Source organism: Pempheris klunzingeri, chromosome 15 (genome assembly GCF_042242105.1).
Source record: "Pempheris klunzingeri isolate RE-2024b chromosome 15, fPemKlu1.hap1, whole genome shotgun sequence".
NCBI classification, from domain to species: Eukaryota; Metazoa; Chordata; class Actinopteri; order Acropomatiformes; family Pempheridae; genus Pempheris; species Pempheris klunzingeri.
Window position 1 is genome coordinate 24,476,851 of NC_092026.1, and position 11,556 is coordinate 24,488,406.

The 11,556-nt window shown below is 47.6% G+C and overlaps 1 protein-coding gene across 1 annotated transcript; it reads right to left on the bottom strand.

Moving 5' to 3' along the window:
• Window positions 1-1,361: 1,361 nt before the first annotated feature.
• rnf2 (ring finger protein 2) lies at window positions 1,362-10,856 on the bottom strand. Its single transcript, XM_070845321.1, has 9 exons — window positions 10,758-10,856; window positions 8,223-8,319; window positions 6,987-7,147; window positions 6,035-6,117; window positions 5,760-5,892; window positions 5,568-5,667; window positions 3,090-3,262; window positions 2,501-2,690; window positions 1,362-2,387 (listed from the first exon to the last, which is right to left on the bottom strand). Exons 2-9 carry the CDS (start codon window positions 8,307-8,309, stop codon window positions 2,286-2,288), a joined length of 1,029 nt encoding a protein of 342 aa, XP_070701422.1. The 5' UTR covers window positions 8,310-8,319; window positions 10,758-10,856; the 3' UTR covers window positions 1,362-2,285.
• Window positions 10,857-11,556: the final 700 nt, after the last annotated feature.

The following is an 11,556-nucleotide window of genomic DNA, read 5'->3' on the forward strand; positions in this document are numbered from 1 at the left end:
GACTCCGTTTCTTACACTGTAGTGACATACTTCATGACTTCTCCAGGAACATGACTTGAGTTGCGTTGGTGGGTAAGAACTGTATCTTTTTATTCACCATCAGCTGACACTGCCCCCCCTCAGGTGCTGCAGCGGGACTCTTCCATCCAATAAACGGCTTCTATCAGAACTCCCCCCTTCATGTTACGTGGACACAGCTCCCACACTGCTGTGGGCTGCCGAGGCCTCCCTTCAGATGCTCTTGGTCAGCGTGTCTGCCCTCTGGTGGCCGTCCTGCCCACAGACCTCGTTTGAACTTGCATCCTCTTTGCTACACGGCTCAGCAGCACAACGAGCTCCACACATGCAAACGTTCCATTTCTCTGACATGGTAAGTACAAAAACAAAAAAACAAAAACATACAAAGTGGTGCTTCGTCACAGACAGACAGGCGGGTGACATAGAGCGTTTGAAACATGCATGTTGTAACACTTGTGGTTTGTCCAGTCGGGGATCTTATGGCGTGACGATGTACCAAATCAGATGCAGAATTAAAAAAAAAAACAACATAAGAGGACATTTATGGTCCTAATGTGTTTCACATTCACTCACCACTCAGCGGTTCCTGTTCTCCTCAGTTAGCTACATGGAAACTGACAGCACACGTGTCCGTCTGTCCTCAGTTGAAACAAACGGTCAGTGTTCCCCTCTGAAACCTGTCATGTGATGTCTGAGCTGGTCATGTGATGTCTGAGCTGGTCGTGGACACAGGCTGGGTGGTGCCGAGAACATATTCCTGTGACAGACAGTCACCTTCCAGCAAAAGGGAGAGTCAATACTTTCTGGTCCGACTGTCTATGCTGCAAACCCCCCCTCCCTCCCTCCCCCCTATCACACACACACACTCCCCCCTCTGCATGTTACAAAAAGACATTTAGAAAAGGACGCGCCCTAGAGAGCAGCCACAGATATTAGAGGACAGTTCCTACTGGCAGCAGATCAAGACAACAGCTCCGAGCTTCTCCACCACTCCTCAGGGTTTCCCAGTGAGTCCAGCTGGGCCCAGAGCCCGATCCCCCACCGCCCACCCTGCCCTGACCGGCTCACGCAGACCAAGCAGCGACGCGCCCTGCTGACTCTTAGCGTTCACACTGTTAGCATCATAGTCCCACAGTGACCGGAGCCCTGGTCATCTGATGCCCCCCCACATTTAACCAGGTAGCGTTTGTCAAAGGCCCCTAACACAGTGTGATGACTCAAGAGGCTGCAGGGACGTCTGTCTATGGAAGCAAAGACAAGGCAGCAACGATTTCATGACTTCACAAGAAACCAAAAGCCAACTGGGAGATTTAATCACTCCATCATGTGATGTTGAACACTGACACACTTGACTTTGAAATACTACTGAATTTCTCCAGTAACTCCATTTAACCTTTTTCAGGATCCAAACATCCTAAAACAAACAGATCCAAAAAGCCACGTCTGTCTCAGAACATCATGAGACGGAGGTGGTGAAGGTCCCACACTCCGAGCTCGTGAGGAAACGTCGACTTTTTAAAACTGCAAAAGCGAGAAGGACCTGAACATTTCAAAAGAGGCTGAATCAAAGCACAGAAATAAGACCGATGGGTCTCAGAGTCAAAGATTTCTGTGGGATTTCAACTCCAACTTGAAGTGCTCAGCAGTGACCGGGTTTTTAGATGCTATATGAATCCTTCAGTCATTGGGGCTTCTCTTCTCTGAAAGCACCTTTGGGATGGACGACCAAACATTTCACCACGTTTCTCTCACTTTGTTTTTGTTTTACAGAGCAAACGCCCACAGCCTGGGGGGGTGGGGGGGGGTTTACTGAAGACAGAGCAGGCAGAGTAGATGATTGGACTGAGAAACAATACACTGCTGATTCAGACTGAGGAGCCTGGTTTTCAGAAGTGGACAGAGTCAGTGATCTGACCGCCCTGCTGGCTGCTGTACTGATCTGCTACCTTCTACAGAGAGAAGAGATAGAAAGAGACACAGAGAAAGATACAGAGAATATAAAACAAGGTTTTTCTTTTTACAAAAGTCCTTTGGAGGGTTTCACCAACCCCTCTCATCTCCTTCAGACACACACTCCTCTCCTCTTGTTTCTGTGTGTGCGTAGGTGTAGCCAAGTCCATGTGTTCACTTCCTACCGGTGAGTGTGTGTGTGTGTGTGTGTGTGTGTGTGTGTGTGTGTGTGTGTGTGTGTGTGTGTGTGTGTGTGTGTGTGTGAGTGTGAGTGTGTGTGTGTGTGTGAGTGTGTGAGTGTGTGTGTTTTTATGCGTCTACTTGTGTTCTTTAGTAGGAGCGAAGTAGAGCTCCATGGGTTTGTTCACCTTCCAGTACTTTTCGCTGACCAGCTCCAGGGAGAAGGACCCGTTCAGCACCTGTGAACACAGTGGAGACGTCCATGAGGGTTTAGGGAGTGGTAGGGAGGGTGTAGATCAGTGTGTGTGTGTGTGTGTGTGTGTGTGTGTGTGTTGCCAGTGAGTGTACTCACAGTGAACTGGTTTCCAGCAGTAGGTATGTAAATGGTGTACTGTTTCTCTGAAGCTGCCTCCACATTAACAGGACTGGCCTCCGCGTTTCTTCTCAGCTCCTCCAGAGCCAGTCTGACGGCCAGGTACTTAGACAGGTGATCCACTGTAGCGTTACCGGACGTCTTAATGTAGCGAGGCACAAACTCCACACTGCAGACACACACACACACACACATTCAGACATGTGGAAATGAGCGGCTCGGCCCAGTACATGGAGGGGGGGGTCACGTGTCCTACATGGGCTCTGTTTCAGAGTTCAGAGGATGTTTGCTGAATGTGACACCAATGACTACATTTTAAGCCCACTGTAACCCCCCTGTAATTATTCAGACACAGTTATAGCACTAGTACAGTTGAACAAATATCAATCTCGCATTGGTGCTGAAAAAAAAAAAAAAAAAAATCCAAACTATCGTTGAACACATTTCTGAGCTATGAGATGTTAGAACGGTCTCTTCCTCTGTGCTTTGGTCTGTCCACATCAGTCCGCCCCTGGTCTTCATCTGTGAGACATGTACGAGCCCTGGTGGGTGTTAGTGTTCACTCTACCTGTTGTGACTGTCATCCTTTTCCATCAGGGTGGGATGTGGCCTGAACACCAGCTCGATTTCACTGGCACCGCCATCGATGACAGAGTCCCCGCCCCCGTTCTCAGCAGCGTTATCCATGTCCAGACCGCTGTCGTCACTTGTCTTGGTGCGTTTGATGCTCGGACCTGCCTCCTGAGGGGAAAAGTTCCATTAGGCTGAGTTTGGATTGTGAAGTGTCTAATTTTAGGATGCTTAGAATCCCATCCTGTAGTTCTGCAAATGTGCCAGCAAGTAGCACGCTCAGATGGCCAGCAGCCTCGGCACTCTAGTACTTTTAGCAGATTCACCTGCCTGTACTTCACTGAAACCCCATCCCAGGAAAAGGGGGGGGGGGGGGGGGGGGGGGGGGGGTGCTTCTTCATAAACAAAGGCTGGTGTTGAGATGTCACTGTGTTAAAGAACTCATGCAGCCCTAATTCAGAAACTCTTTTCATTGGCTGAAGACCATTTCTTTCCTTCACAGGACAGGAGTGTAGTGTTCCACAAGTCTAGCCATCCTGGCTGCTAAAGCTAGCCAGCTAGTCGCACAATGATGGCAGAGGAAGTGCAGTTACCAGCACGAAGCACACACACACCACCCACTGGCACAGTGCTCAGCCTCTGAGCCCAGTGAGAGCTCGAGGTAACACTGTGTTTGCGGCTCTTAACAGAGCTGCTTACTTGTCAGACTGAAAAGCTGAGAGAAGCTGCCAGTCAGCAGGTGTGTGCTGACTGAACAACAGACCCGAGACCAGAGACACTGCTTCACCGCATTAAAAGCCCCCCCCCCCCCAGCTGCCCGCCGGCTGGGACTTTGTCATCACGGTCTGGTTCATCTTCTCCCCACTTACAGGCAGAAACTAAAATGTGCCAGTGAGGAGATGGACCAGCAAGGCAGAGTGTTTCTGACGGTGCAGCTACAGATCTGGACAATCTCACCGACACTGATCTCTTCCATCAGTTTTAGTGAGGACATGTGGAAGTAGACTAAAACCTCCTGCACATAAAGTGCATAACTAACCCTGGTTTACTGCTAAACTCAGGGGCCTACAGACGGGGGAACAGGACCCTGGACACACTGCTGCCTAATCTAACATCTGATGCTGCTCATGTGGGGATTGCTGAATGTTGAATGTTGAATTCCTGAATCGTTGGGTCTCTCTCTAATTAAAGAGTTTGGTCTAGACCTGCTCTTTATGGAAAGAGTCTGGAGATAACACTCTTATGAATTAAGAGAATAAATGAAGAGCAGTTCTTAGCCAATAACCCGGCATCATTGTGGGGGGGGCTTGAAAAACCCTCATTCCCCCCAAAACACTGGAGAATCGTCAACTGGCCGCCGACCTGCATGGGTTTTACTGAAGGTTTGATAAGCACACAACCACCTACACCCCGTCTCCCTCTCACCCCACTCAACTGACGCCCCCACCTGCACTCTGAATCTGTGAGGAGTACGTGAGTCACAGACAGAAGATCAGGAGCTGAAGTCAGCGCAGACTTCCATCTTCACAGTCCCTCCTGCCTCAAACACTCAACAATCACCCCCGACCCCCATCATCCCAGAAGTCCTCTGCTCCAACTCAGCCAGCTCACTGTGCCGGCCCCCACGTGGCAGCGGATCACAGACTTCCCTCCAAACCAGAGGCAGCAGGTGAAGCTGGGGAACATCACATCCAGCACCCGGACGATCAGCATTGGCCCAACATGGCCTCCATCCTCAGAAAGGCTCAGTAGAGGACGACCTTCCTGCTGATCCAGTCCTACTCTGCAGTCGCCCAGACCCATCACAGAAAAGGAAACAACCTGTTCCAACCTCTCCCCTCTGGGGGACGCTACAGAGCGCTGCACGCCAAAACGACCAGACACGCCAACAGTTTCTACCCACAATCCTTCCCTCTGATGAGCTCTGACTACATCAGTCATAGTGTCAGGATATAGAGCTACAGTGGATGCTGGCTGTGACAGGGTTACTGCACAGAGCGTGTTTCACAGTTAGATTTTGTGTTCCATAAAACAGCTTTCTAACATGTCACTGGTCAAACATAAATCCAAGCCCACTGTATCTTGTCCTTTGTTTTCCTGTCTGTCTGTCTGTCTGTCCGTGTGAGGACATGAGAACAGAGAGTCAAATTCCTTGTATGTGTTCACGTACTTGGTGGATGAAGCTGATTCTGATTTGTTGCTGTCATTCGAAGCAGTGTGCATTTCAACAGCTACGTTTCTTCCAGTGTCTCACCGTCACACTGGTCTATGACAACACTAACTGCACAACTCATTGTATAGATGTGTGTAATTAACTGTAGATATTGTACATTTTGAAGTGCGTGGCACCATGTGATGACAAGCATGCTTGTGTAATTGTATATTTCCAGTGGCAGCACCATAACAGCTGACTATAAATGCATACATGCTGTACATATATATACTGTGTTAAACATTATTATCATTCTTATTATACCTGGTTGCTGTGGACAGAAGCGTTGCTACAGTGGGAGGAGTCTCCATTGTCCTCCGCTCCGCTGCCGTTCTCCACCGTGTGTCTCTTACCACGCTGCAGTCTGACACAAACACATGCAAACACGATTGAAGCAGCACACGGAGTTTAAAGTGTGGATTTGCATTGTGCGTGTGCCGAGCTCGCCGCGTGTACCTGGTCATGGCCTGTATCTTGAGCCCCTCCTCTATGCTGTGGGACAGGGCTTGCTGGTTGTTGTGTTTGCTTATGCGGGCCAGCACTCTCTCCTGGTGAGCTTCGTATTCGTCACGACTGGGATAAATCTTGCCTAAAATAGAGTGAATGAAAATGAAACAAGACTCTGGGATGTTCCTATACAACGTTTAGACTCACTTTAAGTGGAACCATTTTCAGTTTCAGGTTATTCGTACAGTGATTTAACATCCTTGAACCCTTGTGTGGTTACTTACTAATCAAAGCGTCAAAATTAGGGTCTGGACGCAGTGACCTCTTGGACACCAGCTTCTTACGACAGGTAGGACACTCTTTATTACTGCACAGGAGGGACAGACAGTTTGAAGCATTACATACTCATAGACAGTAGCCTCTGTCCAACAATGTAGAATACTACTATCAAACAAGTGATAGGAGTCGAGCCTGAATGTGCAGAGGGGCTTCAGGCTGCGTGAGGACACTTAGCAAGACAGAGGGCAAGCGAACTACATAAGGGGGGACTAAGGGGGTAGCTGTCTAAGCTCATGTGGTTTTTGAATGACAAACAATGCATTAACATGTCACTTGCCATAATCTAATGATTGATGACAGTAGCTTGTACAGAGCTGAGCAGATGTGAATCTGACTTCAACAGTGACCTTCTGTGGACCTGAATTTTCAAATATTCGAATAGCTGTAAGTTTATTTAAAAAAAAATCGAATAGTTTATGGCAATCGTCTTGTTTTAAGAAGTATATTTCCCTTCGGTTTTACCAGCGCCTAGTGGTACAACCTGTCGGGAGCAGTAGGTTGATACAGGGAGGTGGGATGAAGCCAGGGCTCTGTAGATGTGGGCTCAAACATTTGATTAGTAGAATAATGTCTAACGGTGCATTCAATGTACACTGTGGCATGTGCATGTCGTTTTAAGACTTACATAAAAAGGTCATGTTGATATAAACTATACGCTCTAGTATCAACTCAGCATCAACTTTAGTCTAGAGTGACATTAGCTTCCATCGCTAGTGAGGTAATAAGATGGTGACACATTTCTCTTGTCTGATGTGCAGACCACTACTTCACTACTCATTCTCTCTGCATTAGCTGGTGTGTCCCCCCCCCTCCCCCCAGGGTGAGATCATTAGAGACCTGAAACCCTCACAGAGACAGAGAGGGCTCTCCTGGTTTCTACTGCATGGGGAAACTCACCCAGATCTCAGAGCTGTGATGATACAATCAGCGCAGAAGCGGTGCAGACATTCTTTGGTTGTCATTGTGTTCTTCAACATGTCCAGACAGATAGGACACATAAGTTCGCTGTGCAAGGACCTGGGTGACACTGCTATCTCCAGTCCATCTGTTATAGCCTCCTGTGCCAGTACGAAACAGATTAAGATGAAGGTTAGTACAGATTAGACCCTTTGACACCTGCTATTAAAATGCACTATGTATCCAGACACGTTAATTAATTAACCAGATTAATGGAAGGTGTAAATGCGCTGTGATCGGAATGTGATCAAATCTGACCGATCACATCTGGAGGCAGTCTGGCTTACGTTGGGTTTGGACCTTAGATCGGTCTGAAAGCAATCTGACAACAGCAGGGGGGCTGTGAAAAACAAAGGCTGGCCTGGTGAAGCAACCATAATGGATAGTCTGCACCGGCTGAGGAAAGTCCACATTTCCTCCCAACACTTCTCGCCCGTTGTTTTGTTGGATAAAGGAGTGAAGAGGAGTGAGAGTTGACTGTGTGTATGTGTCCAGATGCTCTTCCCCCCTCTGTATGCAAATAAACACGTACATCATTTGAGCAGGTACTGTGTATACAGAGTGGAGATGTGGATTGTCAGACCCACAGAAAAGAGACATGTTGATAGCAGTTGTACTGCTAGGATCCCACCCCTCTTTACAAATGTGCACCATGTTTCAATATAATCAGCTGTGGGACCCACTATTATTCATCGGCAGATCACTCACGCTCAGGTTTTGCTCTGGGGGACAGAGATCTGATCTCAATGAGGGGAATGAGAACACCTTCAAAATATCAGGTGTAGATGCAAAGACAAGATCATCCAGATAACATGTCTGGATACAGACTGCATTGTAATGTCAGATCGTGGTGGTCCATGGGGTGACTGACATATCCATCTGTGGCCTGGCGTGTCATTGATACAGATACAGCCCACAGGCCTCACTTAATGTTTTTAGCTCCTATTGCACAGCTCAGTGTTCTGTTTTCAGGAGCACTGGATCTTCAGATCTTCATAACTGTCTAACAGGGATAATTATACCACCAGCAGATCTAGGTTTTAGGTATTTGTCTGCCAGAAGCAGTTGTACACATGTTGGGAGCTCGATTGAAATCTGAAAAGATGCTTAAAAAGGCGATAGAGTTGTGGTACCATGACACTTGTGTGAATGAAGTGTCATGGCATGTATTGTTACCTGTGGTGTTCTCTGTAGCTCATACAGACTCAGCTCCCAGGTCTTACTGAGGGGTTGAACCCCATTGGTCTGAACCGTCTGAGTCATCACTGCAACACTGCAACACACAAACAGAGATTTTCTTGGAAATCCAGGATGAATTTCTGACCCCTGGTGAGGATTACTGGAGGATTTTCTTGTTGCTAATAGATGGTAAATGGACTCTACTTGTAGCACTTTTCTACGCTAGCAGACAAAACACTTTCATTCATCATTCACACACACTGAGGTTTAGCCCAAGGACACTTAGACATGGGAAGCACCAGCCCCGCAACTAATGATCGGCCTGCTCACCTGTCTGAGTTTAGCTCCCCGTCAATAATTTCACTAAATGATCACTTAGCAGGTGTGAGCACTGGTGAAACATGGTTCTATATAGGTGCCCTGTCTAATTTACTTCAGTAATAGCTTATTTACATAATACCCACTTCATTTGCTTTGTCTTGTGTATTTTATAGAGCACGAGCCAGAGTGAATTACTTAAGATTTGAGCATTACAGCAGCTTGCATAACAATGAAGTGAACAGGTCTTGGACAGAAAGACAAACAGCCTGCAGGAACAGGTTTCCATTTCTAAAGCTGGTGAAATCTGGAGCCACATTTGGGAGCGTGTGTTTTGCATCCATAGACCTACAGCTCTGTCATACAAGAATATTCTGAAGTAGTGCGGACCCATTCGCTGGTGTTCTCCCTCAGTTACCACAACATTGTTTTTGTCACTTTGTGGTCACGCTGTCTGAGACCGTTCTGATGAAAGTTACTGTCCAATGAATGGACAGTTTCATTGATGACACTGCTGTGAAATAAACACTCTGACAGACAGAAAGACTTCCCTAGTGAACCTACGTTCACTGCATTGTTGTTTTCTCTCATCCACATTTGATTTTCATCTGTGGCGATTTGTATTTTCTAAAATAGGCAAATGGATTTTTAGTTAGAGTGGAAGCACAAACGGATGAGGAGAGGGAAGTTTACGACGACACCACTCTAGTCAAGAAGACTGGAGCATTTCAATCTGACAGCGCTGTTCTCCATCATGGCTGTCTACTGGGATCATTTGTGTTTTTAAGAGTCGGGCTACTTTGCTAATACACTTCATCTACCAAGATTTAAGCCTTAAAATTGCACTGGTCACGCTAATTACTGAAAAAAGACCAGAGATATCTGAAAGTGAAATTCCTGAGCCAGAGTATGGGCAGGCAATTAGGACTGGAATCTGTCTTTAATAATACAAATCTCTCTTTCACTTCACCTGACAGCTCCAACAAATGTTTTTAGCCTCTTTGTCAGTGCCCCTGCAGACCTTTGAGAGGTGACCAACATGTCCTACCGGGGAAACCTGCACCAACCAGGGCCTGGTGGTGCTACATTCCTACCTCCAGTGTTTGAGAAGAGACAAAGAGGTAAGCCAAGAAACCTTAATGCCATAGTGCCAAATGCACTGTCAGACTGCCCAGTTGTGTGGCCATGCCGCCACACATGTGACAGACAGACAGACAGACAGCAGGACAAAGTAGGGGTGGTCCACACTGAACACTGAGGCAAACGGCTCCTTCATCATCAGCTTAAAATGTCAAGAAAAACAAGAGCAACCCCGGGGACGTCTTGACCATCACGCATACACGTTAAACTCTGTGCCACAACCATCCATCCATCCCTCCATCCCTCCATCCATCCCTCCATCCACCCCTCCATCCACCCATCCATCCATCCATCCCTCCATCCATCCATCCATCCATCCCTCCATCCATCCCTCCATCCATCCATCCACCCATCCATCCCTCCATCCATCCACCCATCCATCCCTCCATCCATCCATCCCTCCACCCATCCCTCCATCCCTCCCTCCCTCCCTCCATGCCAATCGACAAAGCCCAGTGTGTTATAACTAACGTTAGCGGCTCTAATGAGACACATCTTCTCTGCGCTTGTTGGGGTTTATATAACGTTAGTTTTTCTGGATAAGACGCCAGACCAGGAGCAGCTACACACTGACATTTTCTCCGGTCTATCTTATTGGTGTGTGCGAGTGGTCGCAGTTGATAGACTGAGCGCAGCGCACAGATTGCATGTAAAATCTCTGGGGCTCGGCTAATGCTAACTAGCTACCACGGAGGCTAGCTGTTCTTCGAAAGGCTAACATTAGAGGATAAATCAGCTTAAAATGGTCCGTGCACGTAGCCGACAGAAGACAGAGGAGCGCAGGCTGTTCCTTCGTGGCCATTTACGTATTCTAGCTAACATTACTAAATGCTAATATGAAAAATACAGCGAGGGAGCCGTGGATGTAATTTGTCGCTTTGACAGAGGGAAAAACAACAACAGAGAAAGAGCCGCCGCACAGCCTCCTGTGGAAGCACACACATGCCTTACAAACCCTTTTCCCAATATTTAAACCGTTGCAAAAATCGCACGCGGATGGCCATAACATGCAGATACGGGCGGATAATCGAATTATTCCTAGCTTGAATAAAAAATGAATGTTTCGATACTCACATTTTCAGTTGTGGGTATGAACCGATCCAGCCAGCGCGTTTAGGCGAAAGCAATATGGCGGCTGAACAAGAAGCAATGCAGTCTGGGAAATTGAGGCGTTATGTCACGAAACAAGACTACATGGGGGTTCTCTGATCATCAGGGACCTCCTGTCTTTGTACGATCCGTTCCTTACAGGCAGAGGAAGAGGTGGCAGCGGGCGGAGGGCTGGTTGGCCTCCTCCACATCCCTCCTCCATCCACCCAGGCTCCTCTCTGGCTGGGCCTCTGGTACCAACCCTGGTGTTGGCTGACAAAGGTGCTCTGGCAGACTCAGTAGAAATGGATCCACTGGGCTAAAGATTGATTTGATCAGTCGCAGGTCAAAATATGTCTCAGTCTGACCGTGTTTCAAACTGTAGGTTACTAAAACCACCACTGAAGTGACTACATGTGGGTGTGCAGCAGGGCCCCGGTCACTGTCAGCTGACCACAGACTGTAGTATAAGAGTACAGACCACAGCACTGACCCAATAACTACTGATCACAGACAACAACATGTCAATAAAGAGGTGTCAATGGTGATAATGATGATAGAAGACTAATAATGGGTAATGACTGTTAGTTAGAAGATGATCTGCAGCAGCGACCCATGGGGGGCCAGAGGAGCACAGAGGAGCACCAGGACCAGGACCCAACGTTTGGACAAGAGCCTCTCACTCAATGGCTTCTCTTTACCATCTATATCATGTTCTTCTCTGCTGACTAATACTGAAGACATCAAACCTACGAAGGAACACATGGAGTTCTGTAGGAAACCA